This window comes from Chenopodium album, chromosome 7, assembly GCF_948465745.1.
Source record: "Chenopodium album chromosome 7, dcCheAlbu1.1, whole genome shotgun sequence".
NCBI lineage: Eukaryota > Viridiplantae > Streptophyta > Magnoliopsida > Caryophyllales > Amaranthaceae > Chenopodium > Chenopodium album.
The window spans coordinates 36,871,376-36,890,646 of record NC_137840.1 but is presented as its reverse complement, the minus strand read 5'-3'; the positions used below and the strand labels follow the sequence as shown (position 1 = coordinate 36,890,646).

General features: G+C 39.8%; 1 protein-coding gene and 1 non-coding gene across 2 annotated transcripts; both read right to left on the bottom strand.

The window, feature by feature from the left end:
* Positions 1 to 1,002: 1,002 nt before the first annotated feature.
* LOC145640171 (uncharacterized) lies at positions 1,003 to 1,668 on the bottom strand. The gene has a single exon (XM_081691474.1). The coding sequence runs from the start codon at positions 1,666 to 1,668 to the stop codon at positions 1,003 to 1,005; it is 666 nt and encodes a 221-aa protein (XP_081547600.1).
* A 12,996-nt stretch (positions 1,669 to 14,664) lies between these two features.
* LOC145641136 (small nucleolar RNA R71) lies at positions 14,665 to 14,770 on the bottom strand. The gene has a single exon (XR_014115203.1). It is a non-coding gene; the product is annotated as a small nucleolar RNA R71 (small nucleolar RNA).
* Positions 14,771 to 19,271: the final 4,501 nt, after the last annotated feature.

Below are 19,271 nucleotides of genomic sequence, written 5' to 3'. Positions count from 1 at the left end.
GAAATGGCAGGCCGTCGAGAGGGCTTTTAATGAAGAGATGAACCACTCTCCTACCAGCTATGAGAGTGAGTACTTTGACGAGCTCCCTCCGCATGCCGTGATAACCAATTTAGACCCACGCGAGTTGCCAGACGTGGAGTTTGATGACGGCCTTATCAGTAGCCCTATTGCCACTCATGCTGGTAAAGATGGGTCTGCCGGTCCCTCCAGTAAAGAAGCTGAAAAAGAGCCTGTTAACGCGGGTGAATCAACCAAGGAGGCCGACAAGAATTAATCAGGAGGGCTGTCATCCTTGGGCTGTAATATTCATGCTTGTCTGTATCTGCTTTTCGCTTCAAACAATCATATCCGTCTGTATTATGCTACATTTTTTCTTTCAACTGTTTTGATCATTTTATTTACGTATGTATGTACTCCTTACAATTTATTTCTTTCAATCCTTACCGTAATTCTTACTACCTTGATTATTCCTTGGATCGCGTTTCAGTTATTCCTTGATTTTTAACATGAATTTACGTTTTCGGCTTTCAAAATTTCACTTCTTGGTATTTTATTTGCGATTTAAAATTTTTTGGAAAGCCCAAGAATGTACTCAACCTTGTTATCGGTATTTTCAAAATATAACTTACCAATAATATTTTATTATCGGTATTTCTAAGATATTGCCTACCAATAACACTGGAATGCCTGTGCTGAATATCGGATATAAAACCTATCGAGATAAAGTATCCAACCTTTGTCAGGCTGAGTAAAGGCAGTGGATCAGACCGCGCTTTCAACTCCCCTTGAGGTTCGTTATCATTATTATTATATATATTTCTTATATTCCCTCACTTGAACGACCGAGTCAGCTAGCTAGGCTGTGGTCAGATCGTATCGAAAGCAGGTAATACGATTGTATTTCATAAGTGTTGAAATAGATTACAATACTAGCAAATGCCGCTAACATACGTGTGACAACATGTCATCAAATAGATACATAATGTAGAACATATTTAAGTTTCACATGAAATATTTCTTTAACACACTAGCGTTCCAAACATTCTTCAGGGGAACACCTTTAAGGGTCATTAGCCGATAAGACCCTTGCCTAAGTGTTTCATATATTTGGTAAGGCCCCTCCCAATTTGCAGTGAATTTACCCTCTGCATTTCCTTTACCGGTCGCGGCTGTTCTACGCAGAACTAAATCACCATCTTCCATGGGCCGATAATTGACGCGCCGATTATAAGCATGTCTCATTCGGTTTTTGTATGCCGCAGATTTTATGGCAGCTGTCAACCTTACTTCTGGTAGGAAATCCAATTGCTGTAGAAGTAGCAAATCATTTTTACTTTGGCAGAAGTGTTGTACCCGAAAAGAAGGTAAACCCACTTCCGCCGGAACCACAGCCTCGGAGCCGAAAGCGAGGTTAAAAGGAGATTCCCCCGTTGTTTCCCTTGTTGTCGTACGATTTGCCCATAAAATTTCAGGTATTAGATCTGCCCACAAGCCTTTAGCGTCTTCTACCTTTTTCTTAATTGTCCCTAGTATCTGCTTGTTAGCGGCCTCAGCTTGGCCGTTTGACTGCGGGTGACATACCGCTGCGTACGCAAACTTGACTTTATATATGCTTAAGAAGTCTTTTACCGGGCTGCAATCAAACTGTGAACCGTGATCGAATACCATTGCTGTCGGTAATCCGAATCGCGTAAAGATGCTTTTCCAGATAAACTTCTTTACCTAAGTCGTTGTAATCTTTGCCACCGGCTTTGCTTCTATCCATTTGGTGAAGTAGTCTATCCCCACAATCAAGAACTTACGGCCACCTGTTGCTGACGTAAACGGCCCAATAATGTCCATCCCCCACTGAGCAAATGGGATTGGGTTAAGAATGGGTGTTAGATCATTTGGAGGTTGGTTAATCACCGGCCCGTACTTCTGGCATTTGTCACATTTTTTCGCATATTCCATGGTATCCGCATTCATTGTCGGCCAATAGTAGCCCCTATTCATTGCTTCCAAAGACATTGACCGACCCCCCGCATGGTTACCGCAATCACCCTCGTGTATTTCTTCTATCAACCTTGCCGACTCATAAGCCGTTATACATCTTCGTAGCGGTAACGAAAACCCCCACTTATACAACAAGCCTCGGAACATAATAAACCAGACACTGTCTTTCTGAACCATTCTTGCCTCCGTCTTGTCGATAGGAAGAATATTATGTACCTTGTAAGCCAAGATATCATCATACCATTCTCGTCCCGCAGTCGTGCAACATACGTCCTTAGGAGGTTGTTCGTCAATACTTCTTTCTTTCAAAACCTCCACCATAACCGTTCTTTCTAAGTCATTGAAGCTTGAACTTGCAAGTTTAGCCAAGGCGTCTGCCTGTGTGTTCATTGCCCGAGGAACCAACTTGATTTCAAAGTATTCTAGACCAGAAGTAACACTCTTGAGTTTTCCCAAATATGCCATCATACTTGGCTCTCGAGTTTCGTATGTGCCGTTAAACTGATTTGCCACTAGTTGAGAGTCAGTTGTCATCTCAATGCGCTTTGCTTCCGCAGATATGCACAGCTGTACCCCTGCTAACGCTGCTTCATATTCTGCCTCATTGTTCGAGGCTTTGAACTTGAACTTAACGGCGTACTCGAACACATCTCCCTGGGGAGAGATCATAACTACCCCAGCCCCTGAGCCGGTTGAAGCAGATGAGCCGTCAACTGATACCTTCCAGGTGCCGGCATCATCCTCCTCTTCATAATATGACGTTTCGACAATGAAGTCAGACAAAGCCTGGGCTTTGATTGATACCCTTGGCTTATATGTAATAACATATTCAGATAATTCAATCGCCCATTTAAGCAAGCGGCCAGACGTTTCCATCTTTTGCAAAGATTTCTCTAACGGCTGATTTGTTAAGATATCAATTACATGCGCATCGAAGTAAGGACGCAATTTTCGTGCAGCCACAACTACTGCATACGCGATCTTCTCTACTACTGAATACCTTCTCTCGGCAGCATTTAAAACGTGGCTCACGAAGTAAATTGGCAGTTGGATTTTCTGCCGCTCTACTAGGAGCACCGCTGCTACCGTCTTTGCTGAAGCCGAGATATAAAGTTGTAACGTTTCTCCTTGTTCCAGCCTTGCGATGGTGGGTAAGGACCTCAAATGATTTTTCACAGCCTGGAACGCCTTAGATTGGTCCTTCCCCCATTCAAATAGCTTGTTCTGTCGCAAAACTATAAAGAATGGTAAGGCTTTATCAGCTGACTTGCTGATGAATCTTGTTAATGCAGCCATTCGACCGGTGAGCTTTTGTACATCTTTTATGCATTTTGGTTCTGGCAAGCTTAGGATCGCCTCAATCTTATCAGGGTTAGCATCTATACCCCTTTCGCTCACCATGAAACCGAGAAACTTTCCTGATCGAACGCCGAACACACATTTCTCCGGGTTTAACTTCATCCGGTAGCGTCGAAGGGTTTCAAAAGTTTCTCTCAAGTCAGCGACGTGATCCGTAGCCAAACAGCTCTTCACAATTGAATCGTCCACGTACACTTCTACATTCCTTCCCTTCTGGTTCGCAAATACCTTGTCTACCAGTTTCTAGTATGTGGCCCCTGCATTTCTCAACCCAAACGGCATAGCCCTGTAACAAAAAACTCCAGAATCGGTAATGAATGCCGCCTTGGTTCGATCCGGTTCATATAAGCTGACCTGGTGATACCCAGAGAAAGCGTCCATGAAGCACAATAGCGCGTGACCGGAAGTTGAATCTACCAATCTATCTATCCTCGGCAAAGGATAGCAATCTTTCGGACAGGCTCTGTTCATGTCCGTAAAGTCTACACACATTCTCCACTTCCCTGACGGCTTCTTTACCATGACCACATTCGCTAACCACTCGGGATACGTGCAGGGTTCGATAAAACCGGCCGTTAGCAGTTTGTTCACCTCTGATTGAATAGCCTCCATTTTCTCTGTTGAAAAGTTCCTTTTTTTCTGTCGAACAGGTCTTGCTCTCCTGTTGACATTGAGCTTGTGCACTATGGCGACGGGATGTATCCCAGGCATCTCGTCCGCCGAAAAAGCAAATACGTCATCGTTCTCTCGCAACAATTCCACCAAATGGCAGCGCGTGTCGACATCCATATCGGATCCCACACGCACTACTCTACCGGGCTCTCCAGGTTGCAACTCGATCTCGACAGTCTCGCCTCCCGGGGAAGGACGTGGAGCAGTTACCGGCCTGGTATCAAAATTTTCCATAGCCAAGTCATGCGTGGAAGAAATTCGTTCTCGCTTGGTTGTTGTCCGTTCACCAGCTGGCTGTTGGCCTGGTTGCTTCAGTGCCGATACATAACACTCCCTTGCCATAGTCTGACTACCCCGTACGCGTTCTGTTGTTCCCGCATTGGATACATATACCATGGTTAAGTGGTATGTTGACACCACAGCTTGCATGTCATGAATTAAGGGCCTACCGACAATGGCGTTGTAAGCGGATGGCACATCAATCACCAAAAACTCTGCCATGACATCTCTTACTGCCGGACCCTCTCCCATTCGAACCTGAAGAACAATGCTACCTTCAGGTCGTACTGTCGATCCGTTGAAGCCTATCACGGGATAGGACACCGGCGTCAAGTATTTTCGGCCAATCCTCATGGCATCAAAAGCTCTAGCAAACAGAATATTTGCGGAACTTCCGCCGTCAACGAGTGCCCGTTTGATATCTGCTCCATTTACCGTCAGTAACAGCACCAACGGATCATCATGAGGGTAGACTATTCCCTTAGCATCCTCCTCTGTAAAAGATATCGAAGGCATGGAAGAAGGTCGAGGTCGTTCCTCTACGCTCAAGGCGTTCACTAGGTGCCGGTATTCTGACAAACTCTTCTTGGCCCCGCTTACGGAACCTCCGTATACCGGCCCTCCCGTGATAACGTCGATTGTTATTTTACGTCCTATCGGATTACCTCCCTGTCTGGACGTTTCCGCATGATTCTGCCTGTAAGTATCATCTTGCACTGACTGTTCCCCCTGCTTTCGGTGCTCGGTTTACCTAGGCTATGAATTTTGCTGTCGGCTGGGACCTGCCTGAGTACGATACTGGGATAATCGTCCCTTCCTTATAAGATCCTCAATGTTCTCCTTTAGCTGAACACATTCTTCGGTGTAATGACCGACATCTCTGTGAAACATGCAGTATTTCTTCACATCCCGACCCTTCGTTATCATCGGTGCCGGTCGACTCCAATCTTCTCTATTCTGGTTTATTGAATATATTGCCGCTCTCGGGGTGTTTAACTGCGTATAACTACTGTAACGACCCAATCCCCTTGCCGGCCTTCCGGATCGCTGCTGGCCTTGCGGCAACGCCCTGCTTTCCCCACCCATCTGGGAATTTGAGCTATTATCACCTTGCCTTCTGGAGGGCTCTGCCGACGATATCTGACGGCTCGTTTTTAGCAGCTCCTCACTTTTTATGTATTCGTGAGCTTTGGCAAATGCTACCCCTAAGTTTGGGAAACACTTCCGCGACACATATTTTTTGAAGTCGTTGTCACCTAGCCCATTCATCAATGCCATCACACCAATCTCTTGCTGCAATTTCGGTATAGTATTAGCTTCATTATTGAAGCATCTAATGAAATCTCTGAGCGACTCATCCTTTCGTTGTTGAATAGCCATGAGTTCGCCAGATGTCCTTTGTCTCGCACTATTACTTATGTACTGACCTGTGAACAACTCCACCAGGGTCTCAAAGCAGTCCATTGATCCCGACTCTAAATTGGAGAACCAATCCGAGGCTGCGCCGGTAAGAGTCGTAGGGAAAACTTTACACCACACAGCATCGGTGTCCGTATATAGCAACATATGACTCTCAAACGCGGCCACATACTGCTTCGGATCACCCTTACCGTCATAAGTACAAGACGACATCTTTATTTTCTCCATTTGCTGGTCAAGTACCTCTTGTGTGAACGGAGACACTCTGGGCCTGATGATTGCTCTGACTGCCCGCCTTTCCGGGCCACTAGAGACCTCATGCCGATAAGAACCTGAATCTCCCACCAGGGCGTCTTGTGTGAGTTGGCGCTCGGTTGGTGTGGTCTCTTGGACACGGCTTCTTGACGGTTGTTGCTGTCCTGCCTGGTTGAACAGACTCTCCAAATTGACTATCGGCGGATTTATCGGTACCTTATCCCGTATTCCCCCCGCCGTTAACTCGGCTTCTTTTCTTTTCTTAGACATAACCCGCATGACCCTGGCCGTTATCTCCAGCTCCTTCGGGGTAAACCCCTCCAAGGGATCTGGGGTCACTGCTCTGCTACAGTCCGGTGTTACAGGCCTATTCATTGTGTTACCGTGAAGGAGATGAGTTTCATCTTCGACCACGATTTCTGGTACTATGGCTTTATTCGTTTTAGCATTAAGGACATTGTTATCGTACTGCCGGTTATCAACTTCTGGTACTGGTACTGAAGTTCCCTTACTTCCTTCCATGACTGTGAGAGGTCCTGTTGGACGATAGAAGTTATTACTACCCCCTCCTTCTAGCGCCAATTGTTCCCGTTGGATTCTGCTTCCGTCAGTGTCTGAGGGCTGGTAATGGTTTACCGTCCAATTGCTCACCTACACAGCCAATACAAATTAACTAGCCCGGGGGTTATCCGGTAACAACCACTCCGATGCTAAAGTCAGTTCTTTTGTGAGAAGAAAGTGAAAGAAGAGAGAGAAAATGTTTTAGAGAGAGAGAGAGATTCCACCTTTCAAATGGGAATTTGTTTGGGTATTTATAGGAACGCAACCAAGCAGGTGCCACCTATACAGATAGGTGGCACACCGACCTTGGTACTAGCAGGAGCTTACGCGGCACTAAGCAGCTCTCCACGCGTCAGTGGGACATGCCACGTTTCCGAGAAGCAGCTCTCCACGTGGTAGAGACTAATGCCGGTAAGGACATGAATATTCAATGTTTATACGCGATCTTTAAACTGCAAGACACTCTTTTACCGGCATGTTATGATACTACCGATATATCCTGTACAGTAAATAAGGGGCTTTAGCAAGGATGTGGAGTGTTAATGGAATGTGGGTACATAAAAATGAAATTAATAGCCTGAAATTTAAATACTGAATGATAATAAAAAGAATGATGAATTTGGTTATTTGCCTTTTCTTGTTTTATCTCACAATCTTCCTAGCAATTTTATCTTAGCTTGGTGACTCCATTAGATGGATGAATTTGAAAGACCCATCAATTAATAAGAAATTAAATGGGGAATGGAATAATAAAGTTTAAAAAATGGGTTTTTCTATATAGTGCCCCTAAGGTATTGACTTTTCCAAGTTGTGCCCACCCATTTTAAAAATTCCACATTGTACCCCCAAGGTACCTTTAGTGTCTATGATGTAACCCTAGCCTAATCCCTCCATTAACGAAAGTTAACTTTCTGTTAACTTCAAAAATAAACAAATTAAAAAAAACAAAAAAAAACCCAAACACTTCTCTCTCCTCCGTCACAACTGCCCACCACTACACCTCCAGCCACACCACCGCTACACCTCCAGTCGCACCACCGCCGCACCCCCATCCACACCACCAAGTCGCGCTCCTCTCTCCTCGACCCACCACCACGCGCGTCACCCTCCTCTCTCCTTCTCTCTCAACTCATCGACCCTAATCTCCACCGTCGTTCTTAGCTTCAACCCTAAATTTTGATTCTACATGCCTAGATTTTCAACCAATTGAACCATATTCGTGCAGATTTTCATTAGAAAAGTCAATTAAAACAAGTTTTGTGTATTTAATTGATGATTTAACAATTAAAATCAAATTGGGGGAAAAATTAGGGTTTTCTATTATTTTGAACCAAATTCTTTGATTTTAAAACGAAAACAACCATAAACAACTTAATTTTGCAATTTGAATCCAATGAAACAAAATCCCTAAACCAATTTGTCAAAATTTCAATTCGAAGTCGAATTAAATTCCTCCATTGCATTCTAACACTTTCTTTGGTGGTGCACTAGGTGGTGGTGAGGTCTGAGTTTTGGTGGTGAAACACTAACGGCAATAGTTAACGACAATTTAACGGTAGGGTTACATCATATACACTAAAGGTACCTTGGGAGTACAACGTGGAATTTTAAAATGGGTGGGCACATCTTGGAAAAGTCAATACCTCATGGGCACTAAATAGAAAAACCCTTTAAAAATTTTATATTTAATGGCGATTCATTGTGATTTTACATGATAACATTAGTCACTGGACAACTAAAGGTTGTTGCTTAATGTGGGCGTTTTTTTCTTCTTTATTTTGTGAAGGTCAAAATTAACGACTTACCCATAATTATGTTTAAAGAACATTGAGACTAATGAAACTAATCTATGATTATGACGAAGTAGATGTACTAGAAAGAAAGAAAACCAAAATAACTATGGTGTAAAGGGGAAGAAAGCAAGAAGGGATTCAAGTGAATAATCAAGGGTGAACAAAGAGGCAACAAGTGGAGCTAGCAAAGTTAAATTCTAAGAAGCATTTACTCAGAGTTCATTTTCTACTTATTTGTTAACTTTTGATCATTGTTAAATCATGTTTAATTAACTCCATGTGAAGTTCAAACACAAGCTAATAAAAATTAAGCCGAAAGGGCTAGCCACCCCGCGCGTAACGCGCGCATTGGCTGCCCTAGTTTTAGAAAAATGGGAATATGTTCTTTTTAACGAAAATTATTTTCATGTCATTTTTAGTTGATATGAAAAGGTTATTTTATTGCATCATATTAAACTTCTAATATGCTTTTAGTTTTTTTTTTCTTTCAAATGATATGATGATACAAGATTGAATGTGTTTACTTTTTGTAATTTATGGTTTGGTTTTTATTTATTTTCATAATATAATATTTTCAATTTTAGAACTTTAGAATATTTCTTGGATTTCATGGCGTATTTTTTGTTATGATACCGAAATTTGTCTTTTGATAATTTACTAGATTAAATCTACGCTATTTTTAATGAAATATTCTCATGAATATCAATATAAACAAGGTAAAAAAAAACTGGGTTATTATCTCAAAAAAAAAGAGGGCAAATCAGGGATTCAATGTCATAAAAGATGATATCATATACGACTAAGGGTATTAAAAAAAACCTGACCCGCTTCACCCGACCCAATTACCCGATGGCTCGTAAAATACCCGACGGCTAACTCGAGAACTATTTCCAATTTTACAGACTGGGTACCTGACCCGGTAATTTACCTGAGACATGGGCCAGTAGCTGACTCAATCGGGTACCCGACTACCCGCTAGTACCTGAAGAAGAAGAAAATAATTCTTCCTCCGTTTCTATTTAGTTGACACGTTTGATTTAGGAACATATATAAAGGAGAGGATCAGAGGAGAGAGAGTGAGAGAGAATGAAAGAGAAAGTGGGGTAGCTTGTAAATGCAAGGTAAAAAAGTTACCCCTAAAGGAAACGTGTCAACTAAAAAAACTTATTAAAAATAAATACGTGTCAACTAAAAAGAAATGGAGGTAGTAATAAATAATGTGGGCTTTTCAATTGTACAAGTAGTTTAGGACTTTAGGGTTTCATTTTTAGCTTTTCATCATTTGTAGCTTCATGTTTTGCAGCCACTCTTTCTACTCCTCACACCCCTTGCTTTGTTTTTCTTGTTTTATGAAATCTGATCTCCATTTTTATCTTTTATTTCTCCATTTGCTTTCTATATCATCTACCATAATATTTATGTGCATTAATGGTTTATGTTTAGTTCATTCTTGGCTCTTAGAGTGCCGCACATCCCTATGCTACAACACGCCACCATCAGAGCATTCACAACAGTGGGGAATTTTTTTCTCTTGAGCAAAAATTGTATAAATGGCACTACATCAATGAGGAGAATAAAAAATGCTCATGAGTATTTTACAATTTGCTGATAGGATGAGCAAAAATGGAGATGAATAGTGAAATCGTGGTTCCCAAAAATCCTCCAAAGTGGCACCTTTTTTTTTTTTTGCTTCCCATACCCCTAAAACGACGTGTTTTGGGAAGGTCACAGAAGACCCACAACCCAAAACGACGCGTTTTGAGTGTTGGGAAGCAAAAAAAAATTAAATGCACGGCTAACAGGGGCGCGTTAGTCCATCGTATGGGGAGCTGACCTGCGTCCCTGTCAGCTCTTTAAACCAATCAGATTTTGTTACCGTTTTTAAACGGTAATTAATTTAAAACGGCTTTTTTGTCCGATTTTTAATTCAAAAAAAAAGTCACCAACGGTTATAATTTTTTTTCTTTACAAATAAAGATCCATTTTGACATATTTTGGCATAATTTCAAAAATCACAAAAACACTTTATATTATTCTTACTCCCAATTCTAGTGAGATTTATTTTATATTTTCAAATATAAAGTTCAAAAAGGTATTTTTTTTTGGTTTATTATTGTTAATTAATTTTTTTAGTACACTGTAATATTTTTAAAAACGTTATTGACGATATTTTAATTATAATATTATGTTTTACTTTCAAACATCACAAAAACACACTCTTTATTATTATTTTTTTCCCAATTCAAGTAATACTAATTTTTTTATTATCTAATATAAAGTTCAAAAAATGTTTTTTTTATATTGTTATTAAATAATTTTTTTAGTACTCTAATATTTTCTAAAACGTTATTAACGTTTTATTTTAATTTCGGTGCCTCTTAAGTATTTATTATTGTTGTTAATTTATTATACAATTTAATGGATCCAAACAACCCTAATTACTATCAACTTGCTCAACATTTTTTTGATTTAGGTGATGATTTCATCGCTAATCCCAATTTTCAATTATTCCTACAAAGATTTGGAAACCCGACTTCTCAAAATTTGGTTCATCAACCAACACCTCCACAAATTCCTAATGAAAACACTTATAATGAGCAACAAACTCCTCCCGTTATCGAAGGGAGCAACTTTGAGTATGATGTTAGCAAAGAAGAAGTTGTTCCTGATACACCACAATATCCTCCACCACCTCTAAGGAATCCGGGCATTCAACCACTCGCTAAAGTGAGTCACATTTGGTCGGTTGTTGAGGATGAAGCTCTAATTGGGATATACCTAAAAATAAGTGATGATGCGCTTCGTGGTACGAGCCAAAAGGAATCCAAACTTTGGCAAAAAGTTCATGCAGCTTACTGTAAACTACAAGCTGAGAAACCGCATGTTCTCCCACCAAGACCTATGAAGAGTTTGGAGACACATTGGAGAAGAATGACAGCTTATTTGCTACAGTGGACTAGTTGCTATAAGGAGGCGGGTGTAGGGAATATTTCAAGCATTACCCCAAACTTGAACCCCACTGTGATCATACACTAAAGCATGGTGGCGTCCAAAGGGGAAGGAAGCTAGAGCAAAAGAGTCGCCAACAAGTTTTAGGAACTTGTAAACCGTTCACAGGGTGAAGGTTACACCCCTTAACGATCCAGGAGATCGTCAACTCCAATAGGTCTGGAACCATGACTGGTAGTTCGGGGATGAGGGTACAAATCCAACCTAAAAGAGATTGAACCTGCCCTAATAATAGGCCTCTAGTTTATTCTGATCGTATTCATGTGCGCTTTCTGACTAACATGCAATCATTAGGTTTACCCTAAACCTCTTTATTTTATGTTAATTGAATATTAATGCACAAACAAAACTATTATTGGCAATCACTTGAATTATAATCAAATTTACCCTAAACAAGTTTATTAATTATCTTATTAAGCGTGATTACAAGTACCAATACCCCTTAAACATGCATAAAAGGTGTTATCAAGCAATAAATAATAACAAGCATCAAGAAACATAATAATAATCATAATAATAGTAACAATTATAATTAAAATAATCATGTTCATGTTAAAAATAAAGCATAATAAAAGCAAGATCCTAGGCATGATACTAACAAGATTAATAACAAACCCTAGCATGTCACTAAACAACAAAAATCAAAGCTTTAGCCCTAACATGATAATAACATGAATATTTAGAAAAGACATTAAAAGGCATCATAGGAATCATAATTGATCTAAGGAACTTATTCTTTACCCTAAACATGATACTAGGAAGATCAAAACACCCTAACATGACACTAAGAATCATAATAACAGCCTAGACATGATTTTATATCATAATAACAATAAATCAATTAAATCACTTACTTGGATTCCACGTACCTCTTTCTAATAACAAATTACACGCGTTAATAACTTCAAGGAAAATTAAAAAATCAAATAATTAAATTAAATAAATGAAATAGAGACTTATGAGTTGTGACCAAACCCTCAGAAATTAAAACCTTTTGATTAGTGTTATTTAAGGCACTCATTTGGCTTCTTTTAGGATGAATTTCATGCTATTTTATAGCTCTTTTCTTTAGTTTCCTTATTTTTGTTCTTTATTTCTTTAGTTTGTGCTTTCCTTAGTTAGTTTTTTTTCTTTGTGCATTTCTTTGTTTATTTTGTCTTTTTCCCTTTTATTTGCTTGTTTGCGTGTATTTTCAGGTTATGATCGTGTTCCGAGGATTCCCGAGCCTTCCTCTCATATTTCTCATCACTTTAGATGCCTCTTACTTGTCATTTAGAGCTGAAGTTTGAAGGAATGCAAGGAGCAAGTTCATGAGATCGGTGCATGCATGCGGTGCGGGCATCATATTTGGCATGAACCCACCAAAATAGCCATTTCAAGACTGCCTACCTTAGTGTTCATCATCATCACCAAGACGAGCGCACGAGGATGAGCTATGACGAAGAAGATGGGGGCTCCCCTGCTGCCAGGTGCGGGGGCGCACGAGGTTGGTGCGGCCGTGCACCTGGGTGGCGCGGGCGCGCTTGCCAGGGCTTCTGTTCCGTACCCTTTTTCTCGCAGCCGCGCCTCTCCCTTGATGCGACCTCACCTTCCGGTGTTTCTTTCGGGACGATCTGACTAACTCTTCTTTTGTATCTTTCCTATATATAGTTTTTCCTTCTATTTTTGGGAGGAGGAGAACTCAATTAGAGAATAGATTAGATCAGAATTAGATCATAATTAGAGAGATTTTAGAGAGAGAAACTCTAGGTTTTTAGAGAGAGAAATTCATGGTGGATTGTTGATGATTGAAGATTTCTTCATTTCCTTTTACTTTTTATCAAGTTTGTAAGGATTACTTTTCTTTAATTCAATCTTTAGTTTTATCTTTAGTTTTATTTCAATTGTTTTGTTGAATGTTCTAGTTTGATTGAAGTTTAATTGATTTGTGTTTGATTTTAGGTTGTTTGATTTGATCATGATGAATTTGTTGCTTAGTGTTGTTTTGATCTTAATTTCATTTGCTAGTGAGTAGATTGCTTGCTAGGGTAATGGTGAAGCATGTATGAGTAATGGATTAATGCTAATTGGGGAAAATTGATGGATTTGACTATGTGATTAAATTGGTTGATGATCATGTGCATGTGTGTGATTAATTAAAGAGTAGCTAACTTTGATTGTTACACTAGATTGTATTGTAAGTTCACATTGATACGGACCATTGATTTGTGGCTTGCATTTAACGATTGAGGTGTCTTGTGACGTTCCTAGCAAGAGTTTATCGTAGTTGGCGCTAGTTAGACCTCTAGGAAAATAACTTGATATTCTCTTTTGGTTGCATGATTGGTCTTCCCTCTGATTGCTTGACTTAGTCACTTTGACCTCCCAATTAGTTGAATCCGTTACGATTGCATGTGGATCCTAGCCCGAGCGTTTTACATACTTGATTTCAATTCGTTGTTTAGTCATCCTTGTCTTAGTTTACATACCTACACCCTATTATTTCGGAGTAGCTTGACTTAGGCAATAGATAATCGCCCACCGTTCCTTAGTGGTTCGACCCTCAACTTACCATTATATTTGTGTAAGGGTGTGTTGAGAGATTACAAATTTTGTTTGGCCTTGGGTAGGGGTTAGTTTCAACGACTTAGTCTCGACCCTCGTCAAAATGGCGCCGTTGCCGGGGAACGGTGTTGTGATTGTGTATTGTTGTTGAGTCTATTCCATCTTATTCAAAAACACAAAAAAGATTTTTCTTCTTCTTTTAGGCTACACTTGTAGTCGCGTTACTAACAATTTCTTTTGAGTTTTTGCATGCATAGTAGATCTCGTGATAGGTCCTTAGTTCCTTTGGATCCGGAAATTGAAAGAACTCTTTCACGAAGAAGGATAGCCAACCGATCTTTGAGCCTAAGTTTCTCAAGTGAAGAAGAGTTTGAGGAAGAAGAAGAGCAAGTCATGGGAGAGAATCCAAGAGTAGCTTTGAAGGAGTTGGGAATTCTCGGTGCTTATAGGTTTGAGAGCGACATTGCTCCACCTACAACACCGGCGAACGATTTTGAAATAAGACCGGCCATGATTACTTTGATAGAACGGAGGCAATTTAGTGAAACCAAGAGTGAGAGCCCGTTGAATCACCTAAAGGAATTTGAGAAGTATTGTAATACTAATAAGGTGAACGACATTTCTCAAGAGTTCATTCGGCTAAAGTTGTTTCCCTTTTCTCTTATTGGTCGTGCCTTAGAGTGGTTGGATAAGGAGGTTAAGCCCAATTCCCTTAGGACGTGGGATGAAGTCACAAAAGCTTTCTTGTCTCGCTTTTACCCACAAAAGAAGACGGCGAAGGCTAGAGTCTTGATCCAAGGATTCAAAGAAAGGCCTAATGAGAATCTCTATGAAGCATGGGAGAGGTACAAGGAGTACCAAAGAGAGTGCCCACATCATGGAATTCCTACCTATCAAGTGATACAAATCTTCTATGGAGGCTTGAGTGCCCAAGGCAAGTCATGCCTAGATTGAAGAGCCGGAGGTCCTTTAATGAATAGGATGGAAGAAGAGGTAGTTAACATAATTGAGGATGTGGTGAGATACTATAGAGATTGGCAGGAAGGAGAGAGGGAGTCTACGAGCAAGAGTGGCTCGACGGTTTATTCGGTGGATCATATCAACGCGATTAACAACTTGTCCTCCCATATTTCAAATCTAGGGAAGGAAGTGACATCGATCAAAGCAAAGCTTGAGAGTGTTTCTACAAATTCATTGAGTCTTCCTTCCCAATCCAAAGGGAGAGGTACCACTACAAGAAAAAGTAGATTGGGCAACAAAAGAACTCGTTGCCCAAAGACCGATATTCGTCGACCAAATATTTGTGCAGCAAAGTTGAACTCGTCGTGGGGTCGTCGCACAAGGGTCGACGCCCTTTCTACTTTGTGAGACGAATTGTGTTATCGTTGCCCATAGCTGTGTTTGGGCGTCAAATACTTTTGTTGCCATTTATCAGTTTTGTGCAACAAGCTAATATTTTGTTGCCCAAAATTTGTTTTTGGCGTCAAGTATATTCGTTGTCCAATCTGTTTTGTACTTTTGTGCATCAAATATTAATCTTTTGTCACCCAAAGCGGCTAACACTCAACTTGTTGTGGTTTTGGGCATTGTTTGATTCGTCACCCAATGTCAAATTTCCGCCAACAAAGTCCATATTCGTCGCCATCTATATAAAAACTTGTATAAGAGTATACTAATCCTATATGTATATCTTTCAAGGTGCAACAATTACTTACAAAATATCATTAAAGAATTAAAATTTTACAAATATGAATTGTACTGTAATTAATAACAAATTATCTATAATTCACAAAAATAGTAAATTCATATTCCTCATTGGTAATCTTAAATTTGCATTGCTAAAAAAATCCTCGTTTCTAATAACTAAAGTACAATTAAAAAAATCTTCAATCATCTCTCTATTCCTTGTCCTTCATCGTTAATCATTTGAAGTAGTATGGGTCCATATGCAATCAACATCCACCTATAAAACATAATGAGCAGAATTAAATTTAAATTAAGAACAAAATCATGTTGATAATAAGAAATCAAAAGAATAAATAGTTGAGAAATATAGTATATATACTTATTTTATAACCAAAGTTTTGGCTATTGTTTATAAGAAAAAGGTTACAAAAATTAGAAGATGACTCATACAATGGGTATTTGCTAGAACGTAGTATATTTAGAAAGTAGAAAATGTTTATGTTTAAATATTATCGAATAAACATGATGGTAACAGTTTAAAGAGATAAACCTTTCAATAGTTTATCCTGCTATATCCTAATCCTAGTACAATTCCACATGAATAAAGTCAAGATTAATCGATCAAAAGGCACAAATTTAAAATTTAAAAATACTTTTAATTACAAGATGATGATATAAAGTGAGAATTTGAGAGCAAGAACTACTTTACCTGCTAATTGCTAGTATATATTGATGGGTTGATATTTTGCGAATTGAAGTAAACTAATTCAATGCATAAATCATCCTGTAATAAAAAAATCCAACATCACTGTGAAAGTTACCAAAGATTTGGAAACATGGATTAAAGTAAAACAAAAAAAGTGTTATAGGACTGAATTTTGATTAATTAAAATAAATTATAATAATAAAAACAAGATGAAACGAACCAGATTTATTAAGCCCTGGTCTTGACCTAGTAAACAGTTGGGTCGTCAAAATTTAAAGGAAAGCGAAAATTGAGGACTCGGCTAGGGTAGGTGGTGGTCGAGGAGGCGAGACTTAGATGTTTTGTGGGCATCCACTACTCCGGCCCCATTCCTTGCACGTCACCGTCAATAAGATTTAAGATGAACATGGAGAGGAAGGAGAAAAATAAAGATGAGGAAACAAGGTTAGGGTTCTAGTGGAAAAGGAGATATGGGATGTCTTCTGGGACTTCAACTAAATTTTTGTTATATATTCACAAAATTTCAGTGGTTTGAAATTCGAAATTTTACCAACGAGCCAAACCCAAAAAAATTTCGCCTTTTATTTTCCAGTGTATTGGGCAACACATTCAACTATTTGTTGTCCTTGGTCTCTATTTCGGCCAACCAATGTTAAACCATGGTTGCACATTATAACATTTTAGGCAACAAAATAAATCTTTGTTGCCTAAAACTGCTTTGGGCAAAAACAATACTAGCTCGTTGCCCTATATCTTAACGTGGGAAACAAATCTATCTATTTGTCACCCAATAGTAGTAATGGGCAACAAACAAATATTCGTTGCCCAAACTAGGAGATAAGGGCAACGAAATTTGATCTCATTGCACATACAAATTTTTGTCGTTGCCCAAAATCAATTTTCTTGTAGTGTACACTTTTTAACTCTTCTCCTTCTACTTCCAATAACATGCCAAGTGGTTGTCTATTTTGTGATTCTTGTGGATCTTTTAATCATGATTCTTCCATGTGTTCTCAAACTTTTGTTGATGGATGTGATGATGTTGAAATTAATGAATGTGAACATGTCAACTTTGTGTCTGATGCCAATGGTGGTTAAAGGTTTGATGGACCTAAGAATTTTGGCAATAAAAATTCTCACCCCCAAGGTGGTTTCGATAACTACAACAATGGAGGCTATAGGAACCAAGGAAACCAAGGTTTCCGAGGTAACTATAACAACCAAGGTTATATTAATAAAAACCCAAGCCATGGGTATGGAAACCAAAGTCAATCTCAAGGCTTTGGTAACCATTACCATAATGGTGGCAATAGTCAAGGCCAAGGCAATTGGAACAACAACCAAAATCGGGGAAATTTTTAAAATAACAACCAAAGGGGACCCCACCCGGTTTTGCTCCAAAGCCTCAAGCCAATGTTGAAAATTCTTATTATAAACCATCATCATTTAAGACAAATTTGGAAGAAATGATTGATAACCAAACAAGGATCATCAACACATATATGGCGGTGAGTGACAAGAAATTTAATGCGATGATGACTCATAACAAAATGCTTGAGACACAAATAACCCAACTAGCCAACACTCTAAAGGATTGTGCTAGTCCATCCTCTTTGCCTTCTCAAGGAGTGGAACCTAAGAAACCCGTGTATTCTATCACCACTAGGAGTGGGAGAGTTCTTAATGAGAGAGTTTCAAGGTCCATTGAGGAGGATGAGGAGAGGAGTGACCCAAGAGAGGAAGTTGAGAAGGTTGTGTCTAAGAGTGTGAGTTATGAGGAGGTGCAAGAGAAAAAGAGGAGTAGTAAGAAAGAGCGTGAGGAAGTGTGGAGACCCGACCTTCCATACCCACAAAAATTCTTGAGGCACAAAATTGATGAGCAATTTGGAAAATTTCTTGCTATGCTAAAGGAAGTTCACCTTTCTATCCCCTTCATCGATGCAATTACCCAAATTCCTAGGTACTCTAAGTTCCTTAACGAGATTTTGAGCGGGAAGAGAATGTGTAATGAGGTTGATTCGGTTGATGTTGGGAGTTGTTGTAGTGCTTTCATTCATAATGAGTTGCCCAAGAAAATGGAAGATTCGGGTTATTTATCTATGAAAGGAATGGTGTCCTTGGAACAAGTGTATTATTCTGATAGCGGGTTGAGAATTATTAGAAAGCTAATATATTCAGCAAGGTCAAGTGATCGGAATGCCTGGGTGGAGGCTGCTTCCAATCAGTAATATTAACATATAATTAATATTATAGCTTAATCTTGACTGAACCATTCGGGTCATACCCTAGCAAATATACGAACCGACTCGACGAATTAATTTGGAAGAAATTAATTCGTCACCCAAGTGTTAAATATTTAGACGTCGGAAATTCGAGTTGGAGCGTCGAAACAGAGTGTCGGAGAATCTTAAATGTCGAGCCAAAATTTAGGATTTGGCGAGACGGGAAAATGCATCAAGTAACAAGTAATATCCTAGCCACGCAAAAGGCTAGAAAAGCGCGCTCAATAAGTGCGTGCCACGTGGCAGCACACATGGCAGCCACGTTAGCAGACGCCAAGTGACAGCCGCCAAGTGGTAGCCACCTAGTACAGCCGCCATATGGCAGCACACGTGGCAGCCGCCAAGTGGCAGCGTGCCACGTGGCAATGAACCATGGTTGCAGCACGTCTGGAAAGAGGCAGTGGACCCGGCTTACGGGTCATAGACACGGGCCAAAATAAAATTGCCCAACCGAACCCAACTTGGGGCTCAAGGTTGGGTGACACATGGTTAGTTCACATTGCATGTGAATTGTCTTGGGGAGCAAGTAGGAAAGTGCTCCTCACCTAACCATGTGACACTTGTTACTTATTCCTTGGTTTATTTAACTAAGGATTGAATTAATCAATCTTTCCATATGGGATCTTTTTTTGAAAAAGTCCCACATTGAAAGATGAGTGGAATTCACAAGCTATCCTTCCTTATAAATAGCCAAAGCATGGCTTGAGAATT

Coding starts and splice junctions, on each gene's coding strand:
- LOC145640171 (XM_081691474.1), bottom strand. CDS start 1,668: ATGGTATTCGATCACGGTTCACAGTTTGATTGCAGCCCGGTAAAAGAC.